The sequence below is a fragment of the Epinephelus moara genome, chromosome 2 (assembly GCF_006386435.1).
Source record: "Epinephelus moara isolate mb chromosome 2, YSFRI_EMoa_1.0, whole genome shotgun sequence".
NCBI classification, from domain to species: Eukaryota; Metazoa; Chordata; class Actinopteri; order Perciformes; family Serranidae; genus Epinephelus; species Epinephelus moara.
In genome coordinates, this window is record NC_065507.1 from 25,195,503 (window position 1) to 25,221,889 (window position 26,387).

A 26,387-nucleotide genomic window follows, 5' to 3' on the forward strand; every position below is an offset into this window, starting at 1 on the left:
GAGGTATTTGCCATCCTAGCCTCCAGTTTTGGCCTCTTGGTGTCACTGTTTGGTCCCAAATGTTACATTATCCTGTTGAGACCAGAGAGGAACACAAAGAAAGCGATCATGGGTCATGGCACCGAGTCATAAAACCTGCACTTAGTTTCATAAGACAGAATTAATCAATCTTCTCTGTACAGTACAAAAATACAGGCAGAAAAATAGGTTAAGAGTAGTAGCAATGTTCAGTTACTAAGAAAAAATGGCTAATAATGAACTTGAGTCACGTGTCTGAGGATACTCAAATACAAGAAGTTATTTTTTTCCCAGGATACAGTTTAAAGTACAAAGCACTTCAAATGATATTATCACCTTTGCGACTTTTTGTGGTGAATGGTAACGGTACACCTTATTAAATAACAACTTACTTTCTCAGAAAAAAAGCTGACACTATATGGGTTTATCCCACATTATTATATGCATTTAGTCTTGACCTGTCTGAAGCAGATGTTGATTTTTTTTGACAGACACAAAGTCGGTCTTTTAAAGAAGCAGTAATCTGTAGCTTCCTAAGTACAGTATAAAGGAATTGTAGACAATGTTTATAGAATAGCACAGTACCAAATGAAAGCATCTGAGATGCTGGCTGTGATAGCATTTGCCTATTCTGACTATATAGAGCCTCTAACTCTCACTAAGTTAGCAGTTGTAAGAATGGCACTGTCACAAGGTTAGAAAGCTCATGTTTACAACATAGAATGAGATTTACAAATTCAATATTCTATTTAACACCAGCTTTGCTGTCTATATAAGCATAATAAGGTTAGAGTTATATACCCTACTAATTGTTTTAATGTTGGCATTATGTCTGATATCAGTTATTATGCTTAGTATCCATGCCACAGAACTTCACGATTATTTTAAAGCAATTGCAATGCACAAGACACTTGGTGATCATAAGCTGACGACTACTTCTTTATTTCCATGAACATCACCAGTGTCCTTTTTAATTTTTTAAATAATTCAATTATTGCATTTTTACCCTGAAGAGTAGCTCTGCAGATGTATGAAATGATTTTCATGCAACAATGAGTATAGTGGCTGGGGGGGACAGGCCATTTGTTGCTTATAGCAAGCTTATATCCATCCACCAGCATTTGAATTCTAATGGAAACTTCTAGCCACTGATGAAATGGAGAAGTGGGATAACCAGTTCTGTGGAAGAGCCCGAATACAGAAAAGTTTACAGTGTTCTGAATGTTATTTTTGTGTTTGTGTGTGTTTGTTTTTTGATTCAATAAAATCTTGTGTCGTCAAGCTGAAGCTGAAATGTGTTTCTGTTGCACTATGCAGTAAGAATGAATTCAAAACAGTATGAGATTTGGCATATTGGAAAAGAAAATTACATATCTAGTGACAGCTATAACTATGGGTTCACCAGTGGCACCCCCACATATTTTTCATGGGTATGGTCAGATGGAGCTGCCGAAAATCTTGGGTTTTACACTAAAACCAAAAGCCATAACTGAATTTCACTGGCAAATACATGTCTATTTTCCCCTCACCAAACATTCAGGAGATAAGAGGAATTAAAGGTTCTGTATCCACTCATGAGCACTGTATATTGATAGTATGTGCAGTGGCGGTTCTAGGCCAGTTTCAAGCTAGGGCCAGTCCTTTTGATACAGGGGCACATACAAGTAGGGTCAAATATCTTAGTCTGAACAATATTATAAGAATAATAATTTTGTAGTTGATTTAAAGGCATCAATCTGGTGAATTCTGAGAGCCAAGTTATGATGGCAGAATATGCCTTCAACATCTTTGTGCTTTTTATGTGTGAAAAATGTTCTATTTTTACTGATAAAAACACTAGTGGTATGTTATGGTAAAGGGTTATACTTAAAATACGGCTAAGGATTAGTGGTTAAACATTTCAGTAATCAAAAGAAAAATGACTAACGTACTGATCTGCCTCTGGAGAGCTATTTTATTATTTTAAATCATGTGCAGACAAAATATTCTTTTAAAACTCTCTCACTCACAAACACAGTTACAGATACGCAAAACAATATAAAATACGCAATACGAAAAGAAAACAAAAAGGTGGTAACGCTTTATATTAAGGTACTGTAATAAGCATTAATTAATGCTTAATAAGCACCAATTAACAGTTAATGACCACTTATAAGACAGAATAAGATGTTTATTACCATTAATAAGACTATATAAGTGTTAATAATAGCACAATTAACACAGTTATTATTGCATATCGGAGCATTATAAGCACTTAATAGAAACTTGGTAACAGTTTATAAAGCTATCCTAAATATTAACTAATAAGATGTCTATTTAAATTAATTATGATTTATAAGGGTTAATTATAGAATAATACCCACATTTATTACTGGTTTATAAGACACTATAAGACCCTATCAGATTAAATTAATAAGGTGTTATTAATAGTTAATAACGATGAACCCGGGAACAGTGTCCTATAAAGGTTAATAAATTATTAATATGCTCTCAGGGCTCGAAAACTAACGGTGTCTTGACGTCCTGGGGACTATAAAAATTGCTACTGGGACACAAAGATGATGTGTCTGGGACAACTTCGGGACAGCAAAAAAAAAACAGTCGAAACGCGTTGATATCCCTGTGCTTAAATAAAGGATTTTTAATATTACCACGGAGTGCCTCTGACTTTTCAGTTTGGACTGCATTTTTGAACATTTTTTGAAACTTTTGGTTTACAATCAGGACAGTCCTCCTGTTTTTATTACATCTATTTCATTCCCTGTCTTTGAAGAGCACCTGAGCAGTTTTTTGTCTCCTGACAATTTTGACCCAGTGCAGCACTCACTTTTTTTCTTTTTTGCCTTTTTTTCTGTTTTTGACAATAGTGGTTGCATTAAAAATCAATGTGAAAAGGAAATATGTCCTTATGTTGTGTTTTCACCACCACTGGTAAGCTGAGGTCTCATCACGAGTGAATAAAGCAGCTAACTCTTAATCAATCTACTCAATTTTTTTAAGTTCAAATAACTCATGTTTGTCTTAGTATGCCATTTTGAAGGAATGAGATTCCCATGATCCTTTACTAAAGAAAATAATAACATACTAGAGTGAAAAGAACGCATCAGAATTCTTTAATGTTGAAATAATGATTGATATCTGGATTTATGTATCTGTATACGACTCTGTTCCCACTTTAGATCCAGTAGCTGCAAAGATGCATTATGAGCTGTTAATAAGTGCATATTAATAATTTATTAACCTTTATACAACACTGTTCCCACTTTAGATCCAGTAGCTGCAAAGGATCATTATTTACTATTAATAAGTGCATAATTAAACATTTATTAACCGTAATATGGCATTTATATTAACTTCTTATAGTCTCATTAATGTTAATAAACACCTTATTAATTTCATCTGATAGGGTCTTATAGTGTCTTATAAACCAGTAATAAATGTGGTTATTATTCTATAATTAACCCTCATAAATTATAATTAATGTAAATAGACATCTTATTAATATTTAGTATAGGTTTATAAACTGTTACCAAAGTTTCAATTAAGTGCTTATAATGCTCCTATAAGCAATAATAACTCCAAGGTCGGAAATCCCAGGGGGGATAGGGGGGACATGACTCCCCCTCCAGTAAAGCTGTCCCCCCCTAGAATAATTTGAGACACAATTAATAATTGTTGAACAATGCAGTAGTATTTATTGAAAGCACAATGTAAGCGGTGCTCATTATAATCGCGCAATAATGTGCTATTTAAATCTTAAAATATTTAGTCCCCCCCTCCCATTCCTAGTAGTGGTATATCCCACACTCTTTCCAACGCCCTCCCATTCCTAGTAGTGGTATATCCCACACTCTTTCCAACGGGCGGGGCTAGCAGCCGTTAGTGCCCACATCGCGCATCGCGGGGTAAGATGTACACTCACACGCCCACATCGCGCATCGCGGGGTAAGATGTACACTCACACAGACACAGTTTAACTTACACAAGTTAAAACACATCCCATTTACTGTTACAACAAGCCCCAGGCCCAGGCTGATGATATAAACTGTCTGCAACATTTCTCCTGCATTGTTCAAAAGCCTACTCAATTACGAGTGCTGCTAAGCTAAAAGCTAATGATTAAGCTCAGAGTTTAGTGCTAGTCAGAGAGGACAGGAGAGAAAGAAGAGGGAGAGGACAGGACAAGAGCAGTCAGTGGTGGAGCGGCTCGTAGCTAATGGGTACCTGTCTGTAGGCTCTCCACCTGTCGGTGAGACAAACATGAAAGACGTGTAGTTTAACCAACGAGGAGCGGTCATTACGCGAAACTATATGCATGGTTGTGAGGTGCGCAGTGGCAGATCTCACAGCACACTGTTTATGAACCAGTTTACCAATTTAATTGCAGGAAATGTTTAGTTGTTAAGCCATTTCTCCTAAGTATAGACATTCACTGTATATCCACTTTTCTACATGTGGCTGCTGCTGGCTTGAGTCTTGACTCTCTCGTTATCAATAACTTGCAATGCTGAGATAAATGTTTAAAGTCCAAAAAAAGTAATTTATTATGAACAGGTCAATAAAACAGGTTTCAAAATTCAAAATACCTTGTAAACAAACAAAATATTCAGTATTACACATTTTCTTTGGTTACTTTTCTTTCAAACATTTTTTAAAATTATGATCTCACTGCCGGTAAAATGGAGAGATAGAGAGAAGATTAAAGCGTCAAATTGCGGTAAAAGATGCTGTATAAAAGACAGGCTAAAACTTTTTTTTCCTTGTCCCCCCCTGGAATTATTCTCTAAAATGTTACTGTTTATTGAAAAGAATATTTCAAAAGCCCTCTGGTAGTTGAATGCCTCTGGGACAGGCCCATTTATGGCAACCCACTGGATCAGTGGCGTGCGCGATCCGGCCGAGGCACGGGTGCCGGAGCTAATAGCGGCCATTCGAGTCAACGTAAGCTGCTCCACAAGCCGCAGCCTAGAAGCGGGTCTGCGCTCCGCTAAAAACGCTGGGTCTATTTCTGATGGACGCCTCATGGCAGCACGTCAATTTGCACAGACTAAATGAGTCAAACAGGAAGTCAGGTGCAGAAAAGACAATAAAACACCCATGAAAACTCCTCGGATCGTATTTCACATGGCTACATCAACATGATGTGACATGTAACTACCATGAGCCAAATCAGACAGAAAAAGTTTTCAGAGCTTACTTCAATGGTATTGTCTTAAATACAGCCACACAATTCTCAACTGATGTTTTCGGTGGGTGCGGCGCTTTAAGTGGTCCGACCGGCAACCTATTGAGACGATTTAGTTCCGCGCTCTGCGTTGCCCCTCCGACTCTTCGGCAGGGGGGCCACAAGGTGGTCCAGTCTCCGAGTTACGGGGGCACTGGCCCAGACCAGGGGAGGTTTTGCCTGACCATGTCATCAGTCAGGACTAAGACAAAGGAGATTATGCGGGAACGCTGAGTCCCCTCTTTGGGTGTAGTTATGCTGAAAGCCATTTTGTAAGTGAGTATATGTGTATGCAATATGGTTTGCTAAAGGGTCTGAGTTAGTACAGTTTAATTGCATGCAAGACTGTATCTGTGTAAAGCATAAGCAACTGATATCAACTTACCTTTATTATGCTTTATTTATGCTGATTTGTTATCTGTTGGTCTTGGGGTCTATTTTGCTGTACTTGTTTATTCAAGTTGGTCATACATTTAATCTAATTCTATTGGTTCAATTCTATTTCCTTGTTCGCATAAATCATGCTGTTCACTCAATTTACACGGTCTTTTGCAACTGTGCAAAATGCACAATCATGGTGTGTGGGACCTCATGCTCTATGCACAAACACCTATGGTCTTCAGGGCCGCTTGCTGTATGCCCATACATGGTCAGTGGGACCCCATGCAACACTTATTTTTGTTGGTCATAGCACCATTATTTCTGTTTGTCATTGTTAACTTAATTTCTGTTTAGTCGTCTGACCTGACTTTACTTTCATCATTTTATTTAAGTTGGTCTTATGACCTTAGATTCTGTTCAGTCTATGACCTTTCATTTCAGTTTGGTCTTCATTGACCTTTTGGTTTGTTTTACACATGATCTTTAGGACCCCACCTTGTGCAGCCATGGTCTGCGGGACCTCATGCTCATACATGGTATTTTTGTTTGGTCCTAGGACCATTAATTTCTGTTTGTCATTGCTGACTTTAATGTCTGTTTGGTCGCAGGACCTTATTTTACTTTCATCATTTTGTTTAAGTTGGTCTTATGACCTTAGTTTTTGTTTGGTGTTATGACCTTTTATTATGTTCTAATTATAGTCTCCTAGGTCACCAGGTACTCACACCAGTCATGATATTTTCAGTTTGGTCATCAGACCATTATTTTATGTTGCTGACTTAAGTTATGTTTGGTCGTCGGACCTCAATCTTTTTTTTTTTTTTGTTTTTTACATTTTAGGTTGGTCTTCTGACCTTAATTTCTGTTTGTTCTCATGACCTTTGATTTCATTTGGTCTTTGTTGACCTTTGATTAAATTTAACAAATAGGCACCAATGGTCTGCAGACCCATGCACTTTTTTCAGCCTTCCTTTCTGGCATATCACCATTATTTTTGCTGTCACAGCTTACTTCATCTCTTGCTTTTATATTATTTGGTGATTAGACGTCAACACCTTTCCCTACTGCCACTTTCCTTTTCAATGCTTATTTTGCATCAATCATTATCTGCTGGATAGTGGCTCCCTAGTTGTCATTCCAGAATTACTCCTAACACACGTTTCTCATCAGAGTTAAACTATCTCATTCAGGGCTTATTTCAGTCATATACTCAACTATGCAGATATACATGTCATAGTTTTTCTCATTTGGCTTTATGCGTGTCTCTCTAGCTATGCATTTCCCCTTTAATTTTCGCTTCACTTATCTTATTAGAAGCTTGTTGCCTCCTGGTAAGGAGGGGGGGGTGGAGGAGTTCTAATCCCCAAAGACTTTTCACATTTTTCATTCTTATGTGTGCATGTTAAATAATATTCTTTTAACTATAGAACAAGTCTCTCCTGATTGAACTGTGATAATGCTATGCCCAGTGGTTACGTTACCAATCCTTAAGTAGATGATGGGGAAAAAGAGATGCTGTGGCATGCTGGTGGCAGTTGAAGATTGGAAAGAACTGGTGTTCCAGATGCAGTCTTTACTGTTTCCTTGCTCCAGAGGTGCAGATCTGAGGAGACAGGTTGCTTGATATCCTTGCAGAGTTAGAAGTCTGGTGCTAACTCAGCTTGGTTCTCATTTTGTTAGAAAGTTAGTTTTAAACCTTGTGTTTGGCACACTAACTTGTCTGGTTTACAGGTTCTGTGTCTGCTGGGAGCAGGCTACATTGACAGCGAAGCTGTAGCTACTGCTGTGAGCATGCAGAGGTGAGAGAATGGGGGAAGGGTGTAGCAGGTCTTCCTGCCTATGTCCTACCTAGGTCAAGGCCCAGGAGAAAGAGCCATCAGTTTTAGGAGCATGAGCCCCCTTCAGAGGTTCAGGCCAAGAGGGGGATGGAGAGTAGAAACTTCTCCCTAAGTTGGCTTGATGACATCACAGAGTCACAATTCACTGCCCAATCAAGTTTGGAAACTGTGTCCATGGGCATGACTCTCACTTAAGTGTAACAATGAGGCATCCTGTGGAGATGAGGGCAAAATGGCTGTCCTTTGTTTGATGATCAAAGAACATGCAGTGTCGGCCACCATTTCTAAGACCCAGAGGAAAAGCCTTCACATGTCCAGTTTAGATCTGAACACATGACAAATCATCTGTGGCCCAGTGAATCCCAAAAGCACTGTGACCTGATAATATGTTCTTGCAAGACCAATATCACCTATACGTCAGCTCTGATCAACATATATAGATATATAAATGAAAGAACACAAGTGTCTTGTTTGCCCTATTTGATTAGGCTCATCAGTATGCTCCACACAGTCCAGTTCATCTTACACCTAATGAAGTTGAGGTTTGCAATGAACTGGAAGAGGAGCCCTCTACCACATCCATGGGTGGAGTATCCAGGGATTGTACTCAACACATGCAGTCTGCAGGCAACTCTGTAAGAACAGAGATGGACTACCTTGCAGCAAGCAGTTTGCAAACTGCTGTTTGGTGTAACAGGGATGGCACTGACCATCATGCAAGCGCTTGGGTTCATGGCGACAGCCCACCCAATGGTATCTTTGGGGCTTACAACATATGTGGCATCTGCAGAGGTGGTCTGCCAGCCTTCAGTTAAGTAGTAACTGTAAGTAAGTAAGACTAACTAGTATATGCCACATAGAAGTGGTTTACATTCTGAGAGCTGGGAACCTGAGGTCTAATTTGAGACAAATTGTTCTAGTCATAGATACATAATAAACATTGTTGGGATTCACAGATGATTTGTAATTTTTTAAAATCTAAACAGGACATGTGAGGGCTTCTCCTCTTGCTATCTGAAATGGAAAGTGACCTCACGTTCTTTATTCTTCAACCAGAGGACAGTTATTTGACACCCATCTCCACAGGATGCCCCCCCTCACACCTCAGTGAGACGGGTCTCAAAATTTGATTGGACAGTACTTTTATGGTGTCATGTGACTCTGTGATGTCACCAGGCAACTCTAGAAGTTCTGGTCCCTTCACACAGTCTTCCTCTTCCTCTTTCATCTTCGTCCTTCCTCCTGGGCCTTGAGCAGCCAAGACAGTCTCTCTCTTCCTCCTTGGCTCTGACCAACTCAGATGCCCTTGCACCGAACCATCGAAGGGGGGGCAGTTGCTCACAGACTCTCTTTCACCTGGACCATGACTTGCCCTCACTCACTGCAGGAGCAAACCTGAAACCAGAACACTTAGAAGGACAAACACAGGGTTTGCAACTGTCCAGCAACAAGGAGAACCAAGTTAAGTTAGCAACCCAGCGTCTAACTCTGCACAGACCCCAAGCGACCGTCTTCCTCAGATCACCAACTTCGGAACAAGGACACAACAAAGACTTCTGGAACCAGAGCTAGCGTTAGTTTGCTAATGCTGTTCTCAGACAGTGTCTTGCATGCAACTAAACATCTTCTGCACTAATCCAGACCCTTTGCAACACATCTCACATCCACACAGACTCATTTACAAATAGGCTTTCAACAGAGCTACACCCAAAGAGGCAACTCAAAGTCCTGTCCCCCTTTATGGATAAATATATTTGGAATCATACCTGCTGTCTGTTTGATGTTGCACAAGAGTGAATGAATAATCAGCCTCTATTACGTGAAGAACTCTGAAATCCTTCAGGCTTTGCTATTAAATTTGGTTATTGTTATTCATTTTATTATTAATCAAAATTCCAAATTGATGGTGTAGTGAACCTTTTGAGACTGATATCTTTAACTGGCTATCATTTTTGGTAACACTTTATATTAAGGTACTGTAATAAGCGTTAATTAATGCTTAATAAGCACAAAGCAACCAGTTAATGAGCACCTATAAGACAGAATAAGATGTTTATTACCATTAATAAGAAAATATAAGTGTTAATAATAGCATAATTAACACAGTTATTATTGCATATAGGAGCATTATAAGCACTTAATAGAAACTTGATAACAGTTTATAAAGCTATCCTAAATATTAATTAATAAGATGTCTATTTACATTAATTATGATTTATAAGAGTTAATTATAGAATAATAACCACATTTATTACTGGTTTATAAGACACTATAAGACCCTATCAGATTAAATTAATAAGGTGTTATTAATAGTTAATAATAAAACTAACGGTGTCCCGACATCCTGGGGACTATAAAAATTGCTACTGGGACACAAAGATGATGTGTCTGGGACCATTCCAGGACAGCAAAAAAAAAATAAAAAATGTCAAAGCAATATCGAAATGGGTGTTATTTACAACATCATTACATATGGGTATCTGAACCTCGCTTTTGTCGCTTGAATAATTTCAATAAAAACTTATGAACAGCAAAAAGGGAGCGTATCTATGTACGATCTATGGTGGGCAATCTGGGCAATTATATCCTTTACAGAAGGTTTTTTAATCCAGCCGTTAAATGCAGTGTTTTAGTCAGTGCAGATTTCTTCGAGCAGCCAAAGACCAACTGGTAAGAAAAGAATAATTATCATGGCCCAAATAAAGATAAATAAGCTGTTAAGTGCAGCGTTTTTTCGGGAACTCTGTTCAGTAAATCCACCATGATTATTTATTAGTTTTGTGATAAAAATAAATGCGTCTATATTGGTGATACGGATGTTGATAACAACTGTTCAGTTCAGCCCTTCGACCAATCGGATACTCGGATTTCTTCCTCTCTTGTTTTTATGACGGTAGCATCAGGAGGACGTCTGAGGCCCTGATTATATTGTGCCTTCAGCCTTAGTAGACGGGCCTCCAACTCCCTCCACTTTCTTCTCCTTGTTGGGGGAGCATCTCCTCGATCAGCCATCTCCAGCTTCTCCTCAGCGAGAGTTTGCTGGTCCTTCAGGTGGCGAATGAATATCCAAAGTGGAGGATGGTGCACTTGGACAGCAGCATTCAGTGTACGATGATAGGCTGGGATAAAAGACAATCAAAAATTATTTGGCAAGAAAAATGTTGGCATAGGCTACCACCAGTTCTAAAGCAGCCTAGTGCACAATGGATCAAACTAATTGATTATGGGGAAAAAAGCTAAATTTTCTTTTTGTAGTGTACTTTAGTGTATTTCAATTTAGACTTCAAATTACCTGGAAAAAAAACTGTATACATTTAGCTCAATTTGTAGACAACTTGTTTATTTTATATTGTTAAAAGAGCCTAATAGACCTGTTATTATATACAATTTCCTAAGCTATTAGATAAAATTGATCAAATATGACATTTTTGTTCAAATCTGTTTTGGGGAAAAAAGTGTGTATTGCGAATTTAACATTTACATTCAACATGATTATTGGTCCTCTGCTCCATGTTGCGCTTGAACACATTCCACATGGCTGGTGGAAAGGCTGCTCCAGGCTGGATATATGTGTTTCGCACATATGCGAGGAAGTCCTTCAACTCGGGATGGTTCATGACAACATGCCTGGTGTCCCTGTGGTTTATTAGAAGATAAAATTGATCTGGACCAGTGACAGAGGTAAGTGTCCTAAGGCCATCACCTTGCGAATGACTGCTCTCAGTCGACGGTCCTGTCGAAATGGAGCAGTCAGTCCAAGCCCTTGCACTCTCCTCCACAAGGCTTGGTTGAAATGGAAGTAGTATCCACTAATTCTAGCTTGTGCTTGTTCTCAAGAGCATTCTTCAGGGAATGCTCAAAGTCACAGATGACTTTATAGGGATGCCAATGGTGGTGAGTGATTCTCCTTGCTGCAGCCTTCACAGACTGGAACACGTGACGGTAGTGTCCAGTTGTGCGTTGCTCCATCAGGACGTGCACAAGGGGGACAACAAAGTTATGGACATCCCCAAGTATAGTGAAGACCTCGTGCACAAGGGGGACAACAAAGTTATGGACATCCCCAAGTATAGTGAAGACCTGGTTGTAGGGGCATGGGCATGACTTGAATGTTGCATGGCTGTCCTACAGCATTGCAGCTGTCTCAGGTTGTTCTCTGTGGCAAAGACTGCTATGCCCCACTCATCATCTTGATGCAACAGGAAGTTGTTTGTGCCCCATGTCTCAGCCCACAGACCTTGGATACGTACATGCCCCATGTCTCAGCCCACAGACCTTGGATACGTACATCAGCAACTGTAGCTGGGATAGGGGGCATTACAGTAGCTCTGGCTCTGGCCATAACAGACCTTAGTGTCAGGAAGGATGGAGGTTCTCTGTCTCCTCCACCCTGGACCGCATGGTGACGCTGTAGAGCTACCACCTCTGCATTCTAAATGCGCCTTATTGGTACTGTGGGCTCCCTTACCACCACTCCAGACACCACCTGGCGAAATTCAGCATTCCTCACCATTTGCAAATCAGAATCATCATGGTTATGTTCACAGACTTCCCGAACTTGTATGTTGGGATTGTCTTCCTCTACATCAAAGATACTACATCACCACTACTGCCTAGCAGTTTTCCCTCCAACACCTCCGCCTAATGTTTCCTTGGTTAGTGCGGTGTCTGTGGTACCTAAAATCATCCAGAACCAATACTTTTCCTCCCCGGTCTCCAGTCATTACCTTTGCCATTGTCTTTCAACTGAATAAAAAAGACTGACCTCTATCCTCTTTGAATGGTGTAATGTGTTGTACAGCCCATCAAGCCACACGAGAGTATAGTTTGGGAAGTTTGAGTTGTTTCACGGCCGCGATGTTGAACTTCCAGTTGTGCAAGTAGCGTCACTTCCTGTTTTTGTCCCGTCTCATATTAACGTCCATGCCTGTAAGTTCTGCCTTAAATAAACTAAACTATGTAAACTATGTGTTTCATACATGTTTTCCTGTACCCATAAGCAAACGGGCACTGTCTATCAGCATCAGCCACTCTTGCCTCAACTCGCAGCACCAGCACTGCCCTGGGCACTACTGTAATTCTTTTTATCTTTTTTAATTTGACTTTTTGACTTTTTGGACGGTGCAAACTTTTAACAATTGCATCTCAGACAGTGGACCTCAGTAATAAGTCTATCCTTGCGTTGTGGCCAAGAGACGGTAAAGAAGAGAGCAGGTGAGAGAGGTAGGTGGTGTGTTGTGCTATTCTTGCCAGTGCACTGATTGCAGCCATTAACTGCACATAGGCTACAAATGCCATTACGGAAATGACCACACACTAACCTAAGGTGGAGGGAACTACACACAAAGATATAACGAGAGATATAACTAAAGATTCAAGATGATTCAAGATTTCTTTATTGTCATTCCACACATGTATTTGCATACACAGGCTGGGGGGGGGGTTATGAGTGTGTGGGGAGGGGGCGCAGTCCATTCACCAGCCTCACAGCTTGTGAGAAGAAGCTGTTCTTGGGTCCTGGTGGATCTGCAGCAGATGCTCCTGTACCTCTTCCCAGAGGGCAGGAGGGAGAACAGTCCGTGAGAGGGATGATGAGGGTGCTTGATGATGGCGGTGGCTCTGTGAATGCAGCGCTGCTTGCCCTGCAGCTCCCGAACCAGGAAGTGAAGCTGTATGCTTTCGATGGTGCCCCTGTAGAAGGTGATGAGGTGAGGAGTGGGAAGACCTGCCTTTCTGAGCCTCCGGAGGGGGTGGAGACGCCCCTGGGCTTTTTTGATGACTGCTGTGGTGTTGATGGAGAAGGTCAGGTCGTCAGCAAGATGGACTCCCAGGAACTTGATGTTGCTGACCCTCTGCAGCACCAAGGATGTTTATTGGTACGTGATGTTTGCCCGCCCTCCGGAAGTCAATCACCATCTCCGTTTTATCCACATTAAGGACAAGGTTGTGGGACTCGCACCATGCAGTGAGCTGCTCCACCTCCCTCCTGTAATCATTGTCACTGACAAGACCCACCACTGTTGTGTCGTCAGCGTACTTTATGATGTGGTTGGTGCTGTGTCTAGCAGTGCAGTCATGGGTGAGGAGGCTGAACAACAGGGGGCTCAGGACACAGCCTTGAGAAGAGCCTGTGCTCACTGAGATGGTTCTAGATGTTTGACTGCCCACCCTGACTGCCTGCTGCCACTGTGTCAGGAAGTTAAGGACCCAGTTGCAGGTGCCAGTGTCCACCTCTAGCAGCTTCAGATTTTCCACCAGCTGTTGTGGAATGATCGTGTTAGAGGCCGAGCTGAAGTCAATGAAGAAGATTCTGGCATAGGTGTTTTTCCTCTCTAGGTGAGAGGTGTGGTGGCGATGGCGTCCTCTGTGGATCGGTTGGTTGTGTATTGTAGGGGGTGATGCCATAAACAACGTGGGATATCTCATTCATGAAATGGCTGTTCAGTTTGTGTGCTTACAGCCTCTTTGCCTCCCTGATCCCCCGGGACAGGTTCCTCCTTGCCAGACTATATGCTGCCATATCCCCCGATTTAAAAGCAGCATTGCGGGCCCTCAGCAGTGAACAGACCTCCCCGATAAGCCACGGTTTCTGGTTGGCACGCCTCTTGATGGTTTTGACCACTGTCACATCATCTATGCATTTATTGATGTAGCCAATGACAGATTCTGTCTATTCCTGTAGGTCAGTGACACTGTCATGTGTTGCTGCCTCTCTGAAAATGTCCCACTGTGTGATTTCAAAACAGTCTTGCAGTGCTGCTGTTGCTTCCTGTGGCCACATACTGATCTCTCTGACCACTGGCCTATCCTGCTTCACCATCGGTCTATATGCTGGTGTTAGCATGACAGCCAGGTGATCAGGTGATCAGAGCTGCCAACATGAGTCTTTGATGTTTGTATACACCAGGTCTAATGTGTTGTTCCCCTTGTTGCAATGTTCACATGTTGGTAGAATTTGGGCATAACAGATTTGAAACTTGCCTGGTTGAAATCACTGGCTGCTATGAGGAAGCCGTCAGGATGATCCATCTGCAGCTCGCTGATGCCGGTGTAGAGCTCTGCCATAGCCTCCCTGCCGTTTGCGCTCGGTGGTACATAAACAGCCGTTACGATGACTGCTGTCAGCTCCCGCGGCATGTAAAAAGGTCAGCATTTTACAGTCATGAACTCTGTGTGATGAGCAGTGAGTAGAAACCACCACAGCATCCTGGCACCACGATTTGTTGATGTACACTACCAGACCGCCTCCTCTCAGCTTGCCGGTTAGCGAAGCTACTCTGTCCGCCCGGGGTAGTGTTAGCCCCTCCAGCTGAACCGCAGCATCCGTGATGTTCTCGTTCAGCCATGTCTCCGTGAAAACTGAGACACAGCAGTTCCTCACATTGCGTTGGGAGGCTCTCCACAGTCTGATGCAATCCAACTTGTTGTCAAGGGAGCGAACATTTGCCAGCAGAAGTGTAGGTACTGCTGGCTTGTGTGGGTTAGCGGTTAGCCTAGCATGAACTTCTCCGGGCTTGCCCCACTTCCACGTTCTGTCACAGCGCTTACGCCTCACCGATATTCCAGGTGCGGCCTTGGATCTCAAAAGCTATAATGCTACAGTTATGGTAAATTACAAGATAAGTTGACTAGCTTGCTTACTACGATGTTTATAGTGTTTATGACCTGCACCTGCGGATGATGTATGACTTGCAGATTTTACTAAAGTCATACATCATCTTCCAGTTTTAGCAACAACCTTCATATTGTAGTGTAATGTACTGATTTATTGAAGACATATACTGTACCTTTAAGTTGACTTTTAACCCTTTATGACCTACCATAGAACAAGTCCGCCAGAGCATATCTTTACAATTTTACCTGCTGTAGGGCCATTTTTTGGAGTATTTTAATATGCTATACATCAATACAACCCTTAAATCCCAAATTTTAATATGTGTGGACATATGTCCATACTAATGAAAGAAATTGCTAAAAAGTGCAATAAACCACTAAAAAAATGAAAATCGTTTTTGTTTTTACACATATTTTTCTAAATACAGAAATATCATGGCTGTATCCCTCAAAATTGTAAATGTAAAAAAGTTGCACAAAATCCTTTCAAACCACAGAAAATTTATTTTGAGTGTTTTCATAACTTAATTTTTGAGATACACTCATTTTTATAAAATGTGACAAAAACGAAAGTTAAATGCACATTGTGCACAATTAGCAAAAATACAACATGTACATCAAAATAAACTATTTACAATAGAACAACCAAAGTTCAAAGTCAAACATTACTTTTCAATAGCACCAGGGGAGCTGTGATAGGTCTTGTGACAGTTCCTGTCCACGATGAGCAATATTTTTGCTGCATTTTTATTGGTGTTGGCACACAGTGTTTTGATGGCAGCCCGGTGAAAGTACATCCTGAACAGCTCAGATGGAGAGGGATTGTCCACATACTGTGATAGAGGTGGCTGCACACCTGGCCTCCTTTTGGGCAGAAAATGTGGTAGGGGATGTGGCAAGATGTCAGGCTCCTTTTCGGTTCTCCAGCCAGCTGCATCACCAGGGAGTGTCTCTGACCTGGAGCCTCTGTTTGCTGGAGACCGACTCCTTCCTCCCCCTCTGCCTCCCTCCGGGGTGCAGGGCGAGGAGACCCCCCCACTTCCTCCTCCTCATCATCGTCAACTCTGCATACAGATGTTACACAGTGTGTTAGATGTGTTCAACATGAGAGTAATACAATAATGGTGCGTATTTAGTGCAAAATGCTTTCAGTTGTGTTACATGTATATTTTCTTTACTTTACTCTAACTCATAAACAAACAATATTTCATGAATATATACATACATGTCATAGGAAGGATCTCTCCCTTGGATGAGGTCGGCGTCATCTCCACTGTCGGCAGAATCCGGACCAGATGAGTGGAGTGAATCTTCATCCGACGCTGTAATTAGCTTGAAAGCTTCGCGCCGGGAGAAAAGCCGTTTCGCGCGTCCGGGTTGTTGCGGTTCCATAAATATATGTGTGCGAGTGTGTGGTGAGTGTCTGGTGTGTGTGTGTGCGTGTGTGTGTGTGTGTGTGTGTGTGTGTGTGTGTGTGTGTGTGTGTGTCTAAGTGTTGTTGTGAAAGAGTAAAATACAAAACGAGAGCGAGAGCGAGTGTGTGACTGCAAGCTGAGAGAAATATTTACCGCGGAAGAAAGAGAGGAATTTCCCGGGAAATGACGTCACTCCTTGTTGCCGCGGGTAGTGTCGCGAGAAAGACACGCAAGAAAATAACGTGACAGTTCATGCTCACAACGTGATGACGTTTAGTCCAACATAGGAAGTGCTGTGAATACCCGCGATCAGGATTATAATGTTTTTGTTCTTAGCGCTTTTTACTGTTTTTCTACAAACCTGTCAGTGCAAGGAAACAGCACTCTGGGACATGATGAATGCATGGTAAGTTAGAGTAACTCCTCCGGTTTTAAATGCAAAAAGAATTATTGCTCTATCTTATCTGGTTGCAATTCTACCGGCATTTAAATATCAATATGCAAATGGGATCGCGGGCACTCCCGCCGGTTTTAAAGGGTTAAGGGGAGAATAAAAAAGACATTTTTGTTATCTTAATTTAGCTTTATGTATAATGAATAAAACAAGTAATACATTTAACGTTATAAATAAATAAAATAAATAATAAATTATAAATAAACAAAATAAGTGATAAATATAGCTTTATAAATAAATAAAATAAGTAATAAAATAATAAATTATAAGTGATAAAAATAGCTTTATAAGTAAATAAAATAAGTAATAAAATGAAGAAAAAAGAGAAGTTAAGATCAGGCTGCTAAGAGTTGGATGGAAGAGGGTGACAGCAGTAGTGACGAAATTGGGGCTGAAGAATATTACAGTACTGATGGTTCAGTAGATAGTAGAGGCATAAAGAACACATTTCATGTTGGAAAGAACCTACATAGACAACGAGGGTGAGGAGCAGTGGCAGGACAAGCAAGAGATTCGAGTAAAACTTTGGATAATTAATAAATCTACCAATTGAAACAAGTGAAGGAAGAATTTCCAAGTATACAGTGGGAGACATTTTGAAATGATTTGTGGGCTCCCCGCTCATTAGATCCATTGCTGCAATATTTGTGTGACAATTATAAAAACAGACCCATAGCTTCACTTCCTCTGAACCAGGTAGTATTTCAAGATTTAAAGAACGGAGTGGAATTTAATCCAAGATTGCAGATTGTTGTCGTGCCTAGAAAAGTTGATTTGGGAGACAGGAAAAATTTGTCTGTTTAACCAAAGTCCCCCTAGGAGACGGGTCACATAAATTAGAATATAACCTCTGGGAAAAAATAAATAAATGAATAAATAAAAAATAAAAAATAAAAAAAATAAAATAAAATAATAATAAAAATAAATGAATATAAAACTGCCATGACAGTAGGGAAATTATTAGCACTGATACGCACAAAAGAGACAGACGAGCAACCACAAATTCCATTTCTGACACCCACAGAGATAGTGGTGACACAACACCCAGGTCGAAGAAATGGAATCCAACGTTGTGTGACTAAATGGCACAAAAGAACATCAGGTCAAATAAAAATAAATAAATAAAGATGGAACCTTCAACCTGGCATGCTGCGACGAGGTGGAGTCGGAACTAAGACACATTGAGGCAAAAGACACTAAGGCGAGTTATAAGAAAAAGAACAAAAGGGTTAAGGAAAGGGAGGTATTAGGGTGGTTTAGACAGACAGGGGGTGGGAAGCAAATGGTGCAAGTAGAGCGCAGCAAGGACCCACAGGACCCCCAGGCACCGAAGCAAATGGTGCAAGCAGAGCGCAGCAAGGACCCAAAGGACCCATGGGCACCGACGGATGTGATACCCACGGCCCCACCCCTACCAACATCACCACCACCATACCCACAAGACACATCACCATCAGAGACGGGACAATACCCCCTGCGCTCAGTAGGGGAGGCAAGAGCAACAACAACAATGGAAGGCCAAATGGAGGGAAGGTTCACAGTGACCTTGGCCAGGGACATACTGACAATTCAATGCCACTCATTACCACTCCAGAGGCCCCCGAGGGGGCGGGGTCGAGGCAGACCAAGGGGAGGACCAGCAGGCCGAGGAGGATGGAGAGGGGGACCGAACTTTCCTCCAGGACCCCAGCCACCGCAACAGCAAACCTATCAGCAAGCCGCACCCTATCAGCAATCAGGCCCCCAGGAAATGAATACCGGATATCCAGGAGTGAATCCTGCTGCACCTGACTACCTATGCTGGGGTTGTAACCAGCCCGGCCACCAACGCAGGGAGTGTCCGGTCAACCCATGGGAAGGTCCATCAGAAAATTGGCCAAACATGGAGACAGGGTGCCCATGGTAGGGTTGCCCAGAGAAGCCTGAGGGGGAAGTAATCTCACCAGTCATTTCATTACAGCCACACGACGAACCAACTGTACCTGTTGTCATCCACAAACAAGTATATCCTTTTATGGTGGAAACAGGGGCTACATATTCATGCATTGGAAAAGAAGGCTCTAAACTCTCCCTCTCTAAGTCATCCATCAAGACCATAGGCTTCTCTGGGAAATCACAAATCATACCATTGACAGAGCCCGTTCCACTGCTCATAGCAGGAAAAGTCATATTTGCACCCCTACTCTACTCAGCTCATACGCCAGTGAACCTTCTAGGCAGAGATATATTGTGTCCTCTCAAAACTAAGATCATGTGTACTCAAGATGGACTATATTTAGATTTCCCTGAAGAACCTCCACAAAGCATGATGCCACAGCTGGCCGTGAACGCCACAGAGACACAACAGGCGTTAGTCTACTGGCTCCAACTGACACCAGAAGAGTCTCACCTCAAACAGACATGGACTCAGTGGGAACCATGGGTCAGGTTACATTTTGACACAGCACACACTCCCACTCTGCCACTGCATTGCACGCTCATTTATGACGCAGACCAGACTCATGTAGATTATCAAGAATGCTGGGATGCAGGGCTCAATAAAAAACCATGCCTGATCACCAGTGAAGACATATATTTAGGACCTAGAGGTGTGGCGGCAGCTGTCCGCCTCCCAGAAGAATTAGCAGCATGGTTTCAGGTGCCAAATTCTGCACCACATGTTACACTGATGATAGCAGAAGGTTATGAGTCTCATCATCTGGGTCCTATGGTCAGATGTGCTCTGCAGGTGCGAGAGTGGTTACCCACCGAGAACAAATACATCCACATTTCAGATGACAAACAATACATCAGAATCTCAACTAAGGCAAGTGATGAAGCAGTCGCAGACAAGATACTTGCAGATGGTACTACTTCCACACAGATGGCAGTCACAGAAGAACACGCACAGTTACTGAGTAAAGTTCCACCACAGCTATGGACAGCACATAAAACAGATGTAGGCTTGATAAAATCAGCGCAACCTGTTCGCATCACACTAAAACCACATGCTAGCCTACCATACCAGAGGCAGTATCCTCTCCAGCAGCATGCCATTGACGGTATCCGACCCACAATTGAGGGCTTGGTAAAAACCGGAGTTCTGGTCAAAACTAGAAGTCCCTGTAACACACCCATTTCTCCAATCAAGAAACCAAATTCCTCAGATTATCGTTTAGTGCACGACCTAAGAGCAGTTAATGCAGTGGTGGAAACAGAGACGCCACATGTGCCAGATCCACACACCTTGCTTTCAAACATACCACCCGACACACAGTGGTACACAGTTATTGATTTGTGTTCAGCCTTTTTCAGTGTACCGCTACACCCAGACTCTCAATATTTGTTTGCATTCACTTATGAAGGTCAGCAATATGTCTATTCCAGAATTCCTCAAGGACTTTCGAATTCGCCGTCGATCTTTAACCAAGTACTGACACAGGACCTGGCTAATTTGAACGTGACAAGCACTGTATTACAATATGCAGATGATTTGCTTGTCTGTAGCTCTTCAAAAGAACAATGTCAAAAAGACTCCATTACAGTGCTTACAACATTAGTAGAAGGGGGACACAAGGTCAGTAAAGACAAATTGCAGTTCTGCCAGCAGTCTGTAGAGTACTTGGGCAGACAGTTGAGTGGGGATAAAAAGTGCATTGCCCCATCTCAAATAGAGGCAGTAAGTAAGGCTCCTCAACCGCAGATGGTGGGCCAAATGTTGTCTTTTCTCGGCATGACAGGTTACAGTCGGCCATGGATTTGTGACTATGCTATAAAAACTGCACCACTCAGAGCTTTAGGAAGAGCAGCAGGACAGACCAACAACACAACACAGCTGTCCTGGACAGAGGAAGCAGAAGGTGCGTTCCAAGCTTAAAAAAAAAAAAGAGACATGCAGTCTGCTCCCGCGTTAGGCACTCCTAACTACTCCAAGCCTTTTCATCTCTATGTAGCAGAAAAATCTGGGTTTGCGTGTGCCGTCCTGATGCAAGACACACCCACAGGTAAACAAACACAGCAACATAGAGGCCGGTTTGCCTCCCTGTTATCAGGGGCTAGCCGCAGCTGTCTTTGCATTTCAAAAAGCATCCTCGTTAACAATGGGACATCCTGTAACTTTGTACACCTCTCACCAGCTTCAGGCCCTGCTGACAAGTCCCAGATTTGTTTTGACACAGGCCAGACGCACAGGATATGAGGTTATCCTGTCCGCTCCTGAGCTCGACATTCAACGTTGTACCATCATTAATCCAGCCACCAAAATGGTTCTACCCACAGAAGGTACACCACATGACTGTCTTCATGACACAGACAAATTTATGCGCGCTCGAGAAGATTTACACAATCAGCCCATTTTAGCTGACCTCACATTGTTTGTTGATGGCTCCTGTTTTCGGGACACCACAGGTAGTCACGCAGACTATGGAATTGTACAGCTCAATAACGATCAGGATTTTGTGACTATACGATCATATAAACTTGCTCAGCCCTGCTCCGCCCAGTTAGCAGAAATAAAAGCTCTAACAGCAGCATGTAGGGAAGCAAAGGGAAAGTCACTGAATGTATATACAGATTCAGCATATGCATATGGAGTGTGCCAAATCCATGCAAACATTTGGAAACAAAGAGGGTTTCGCAGAGCAGATGGCACCCCAGTCACACATGGGGAGGCCATTGTTGACTTGTTGGAGGCTATGCTCCTCCCCAAAACCCTAGCCATAATCAAATGTCCAGCCCACCAAAAGACTGATTCGTTGATAGCCAAAGGTAATAACCTAGCTGATGTAGCAGCCAAACAGGCAGCAATAGGTGCAATAATGGCACCCATATTAACCTTACAAGACTGTGAACCCCTCACTACCATGCCTTCTCTTGTAGCCTCGCAAAACAGAGTAAGTGAGGCTGAAAAACGACTGTGGATCAAGCGTGGCACCATCAGAACACAAGCACAGGGGCCAACAAATGGTCTCTGGCAAGACAGTCATGGCAATTTTGTACTATGGCAATTTTGTACTACCAACCCTGTTGCTGCGACATGCTATAATTTGGGCGCATGGTAGTGACCACTGCGCAAGGGGGGAGATCCTACGGAAATTGCAAGCAACATGGTGGTCACCATTCATGGCAGCCACGGTAGATAGAGTACTAAGCGAATGCGAAACTTGCGCGAGATACAACATCAGGAAAGTTTTCACAGCCCCACTGGCGCATATACCACCTCCAGATGGTCCTTTCAGACACCTCATGTTAGATTACATAGACATGGGAGCACAATCCAGAGTAAGAGGAATGAGATATGTCTTGGCGGTCATATCCAAATACAGCCGATGGGTAGAAGCAACAGCCACAGCCTGATAAGATCACAGAACAGTTGCAAAATTCCTCTGCCGAGAAGTCTTCCCGAGATTTGGGATGCCGGACATCATATCATCAGATAACGGAAAACATTTTGTATCTAATGTAATACAAGAAACAGTGAAGCAACTAGGCATCAAACAAAAGTTTAGCTGTGTCTACACCCTCAATCACAGGGGGCAGTAGAAAGAGCAAATGGAATTCTGAAAACAAAAATAGCAAAAATAGTAGCAGATAGCGGGGATAGGCTTAACTGGGTGGATGCTTTATCGCTTGCACTAATGTCAATGCACTCAAAAGCCAGCAGAATCACGCATCTAACACCGCATGAAATGCTTACGGGTCGACCCATGCCAATACCATATTTGAGGGGTCCCTACAAAGGGCCCCCATAGGAGCAACTGCAAAATGAAATGTTTGACTATTTACGAAGTCTAACCCGTATCCATAGGGCCATCTTTCAGCAGGTGAAAGGGGCCACAGAGGACAGATGAGTCGAGATCCCAGAGGACCTTCAGGCGATGCCTCCCTGCAGGAGCAAGGGACAAGGCGATCTTCACGTCTGGCGGCCAGGCGGAATCGGAGCAGGGCCCAGAGTGACAGCAGTGGGTCGCTGCCAGGGAGGGTATCACCAGAGAGCACAACGGAGGGGAGCACCTCCTCCACAGTGGCTCGTGATGAGTCTCATGAGTCGACACCTGACAGCCGCAGGGATGATGATGAGGGCGTAGGTACAGCAAGAGCAGAGGAAATTGAGGAAGCTGCAGAAGAAGAAGAAGAAGGCCGCAGCACAGAAACAGGCGCAACAGAGACACAAGGGGTGCAGATACAGGAGATGCAGGCTCAGAACAGGGAACAGCAGACCAGCAGGCCATATAGCCAGAGAAAGTCAGATGTAGGAGGCCAGACTAGTATAGGAGGAGGAATTCTGGCAGGGATAATAGTGCTACTAACATTACTGCTTATCATGACAGGGGTGAAGCCAAGTGAAGGAGCCGAACAGAGCGATCAGGATCAGGGGCAGATTGACCATTGTTTACTCGCACTAGGATCCATGGCTGTAAAACAAGGACAGATGCCTAGCGGAGAAAAAGTGCAGCTGACCTACTATAAGTCGCATGTTTATGATGATGTGTTGGTGGAAGGTACAGGAAATATTAGGTTGCATGGCCGGTCTATAGGACCACAATGTAGTGCAGAGGGGATGGTGACAGCAAGAGTCTGGTGTGATAATGAAAGTTGAGCCAATGTAGACACTGGGTGCACAGTATCCGTAGAACTGGCTCAGCAATGGCTCAAACTAAAACCACAACCCCGCAGAAGAACCAGAAATGTGCCAGACCGAGACATCGAACTAATTAGAACTACTACGTTGAGATCTAATATGTTTTATCAGTGGTTAGAGTACTCCGCTAAACAGGTAACCAACAGCTCATGCATAGCCTGCCACAGAAAATTAGGCCTACCCAGAGTTAGGCCCCTCCCAGGTATAGAGGATTGTGAACGACGAGACACCTGTTTTGCAGTGTACTATGTGGATAGCGGCAGGGAAAACCAATTACACCAGTAATAGTGAAATCTGCCTAATAAGTCTTAAAGGGGCTCCTGAGCAAATTAAAAAAGAATTTCAAGTACCACCAGTAGTGCATTTGGCTGAAGATATTGTATTTCCCAATACATAGCAGGTAATAGTCGCTGGGTGAACTATTTGTGGTACAATCAACAGGTTCGTAAATTGGTCTATAGCAGCATGGCAATAGATTCAGGTAAAACCTTGCTGTTACCAAACCCATACTAACAATTGACTGTTTAACATATATAGGTTATTTATACCACGGGGCAATTAGGAGGAAAAGGAGGAAAAGAGGGAAGTGAACTGAACTAAACAGTGTCCTTTACAATACATAGATAGGTGCAGAGCATGGCCAGCAGTTGGAGATCCCCGTATCCGAAGCAGCAGAATCCAAGGTTGGCCTACCAAGAGCGCCCAGCCATGCCGGAGCGGCCAGACCACTCCAACCCATCTCCCAGGCTGTCCAACCGACCCCCATTCCCGTATGTGCACCAAGGAGGAGCCCCCATTGAAGCCCATTGGTACCAGTACGCGCCGATGACCTCGCCAGGAACCTACGTGCCACCGCTTATGCAGCCGCCATTGACGAACATCCCGAACTGGACTCCCATCAACCCCTTCAACCCCGCTGACAACTCACAACGTGCCACAAAGACCATTGTCCCGAGCCACCAGAGTCCTGTTGCAATGCCAATATAACGTGTGGCCTGAGGCGGTGGAAGGACATCTCCGCAAACTGCAAAACAAGCACTGAGAGATACAAGCAGCTCGTGGATGACCTGCACACCCAACTCTATGATGTTCCTGCAAAATTCTACCGTCGACTAGTGTGCAGCCTCCCTCTAGAGCTGCGACACAGCCTGTGCAAGCTGCGCCATTACACCTACAAACGCAGGATGGTGGAAAATCGCTGGGGTCTGAAGGAGCAGCATGAACGGGATCAACAGGAGAAGATCAACCTGCGTGCTTGAGTTCGCGTCCTGACTAGAGACAACCGAGACCTGCGAAAGCAGCTGGCAACCTATCGAGAGTTGAAGCTTGAGATCGTGGTACTGAAGGATCAAGTTGCAGCTTACCGCCGTCTGCGTATGGCCGGGACGTCAGCCTATGTTTCCACTGATTCTACTAACCAGTGACTGTGCTATATTAACAGTTACAGGATTATTAGGGTGTTCCACTCACTGTGATCATTTTATAGTTATGTATACACTGGAGTGATGATGTATCCCACTGTGACTTATCTTGTGTGTTGCACTACTTAATAATCACCTTTCTAGATTTTAGATTAAACACTGTAACCGAGTGATATTACACATTGAGTGCCTTACCTTTGTTGTGCCTATACCAAGCTGTAATCAGTAGAATGTAGTGTGTTTGATGTTTGGCAAATCGCTTGGGTAGAGTGGGACTTTGCAGTCCCAGAGGAGGGAATATTTTTTTTTTTCCCTCTGTTAAGCTTGCTGATTCATGAAGATTGTAGTATGGGACCTTCTGGTCCCAAAGGGGGGAATATATATTTTCCTCCCTCACTATTTAGTGGGACTTGTTAGCCCCAAAGGGGGGAATGTAGTGTAATGTACTGATTTATTGAAGACATATACTGTACCTTTAAGCTGACTTTTAAAAAGATACGTGTTGAAGCAATGTACTCTGTTTTGCTGACGAATCACACACTGGGTTATTATTTCATGTATTCTTATGACACACGTACACTCACTCAGCACTTAAGCATTGTGGTGGAGAAGTACCTAGGATTAAAAATAGAATGGAGGATGGGCTCAGAAACCACTGGTGGAAAGTTAGGGAAATTACAGCTTGTCCTGATATGACCCTAGAGGAGGCAGGTCTTAGACTGCCCAGAAATGACCCTAGAGGAGGCAGGTCTTAGACTGCCCAGAAAAACATTATACGGTGGAATTGGCTCCAAGGCAGAAAAGGAGAGTGGGGAATATTATTATGCATGAGTGCAAGGATTAAAGCAGCCATCAGTGGGTGATACCGTTATGTTTCAGCTCCAAGGGGGAAGGACTAAAGAAAAAGTGGAAACTCAGCAGAAATGTGACACCGTTACGATCAGAGCCAAGTGGGAAGGATTAAGAAAGAGACGACTCAGCAGAAATCTTCACAATAAAAGCAAGTGTGCAAACAAAGACATTCCAGTCCTGCTCCGGATGTTGACTCATTGAGTTGTGTTGTGCTGATGCCTGCGAGCACATTAAAACTCAGTTGCATCTGATTCTACGTGTCTCCAGTGATTTTGTACCTCTGAATATTTGAGTTTATGATATCTAATAGAGGGCGGCACGGTGATGTGGTGTTTAGCACTGTCGCCTCACAGCAAGAGGGTTGCCTGTTCGATCCCGGGTGTGGGAACCCTTCTGTGTGGAGTTTGCATGTTCTCCCCTTGTCAGCGTGGGTTCTCTCCGGGCACTCCGGCTTCCTCCCACAGTCCAAAGACATGCAGATTGGGGACTAGGTTAATTGATGACTCTAAATTGTCCATAGGTGTGAATGTGAGCGTGAATGGTTGTTTGTC

General features: G+C 43.0%; 1 protein-coding gene across 1 annotated transcript in view; it reads left to right on the forward strand.

Annotated features, from left to right (window-relative positions):
• LOC126407831 (extracellular calcium-sensing receptor-like) overlaps positions 1 to 26,387 on the forward strand; it is a 75,651-nt gene that overhangs the window by 32,317 nt on the left and 16,947 nt on the right. Inside the window, exon 10 of the mRNA XM_050073076.1 lies at positions 4 to 207. Coding sequence (XP_049929033.1) covers positions 4 to 132 — 129 coding nt within the window. The 3' untranslated portion in view covers positions 133 to 207. The remainder of the gene's footprint in view (positions 1 to 3; positions 208 to 26,387) is intronic.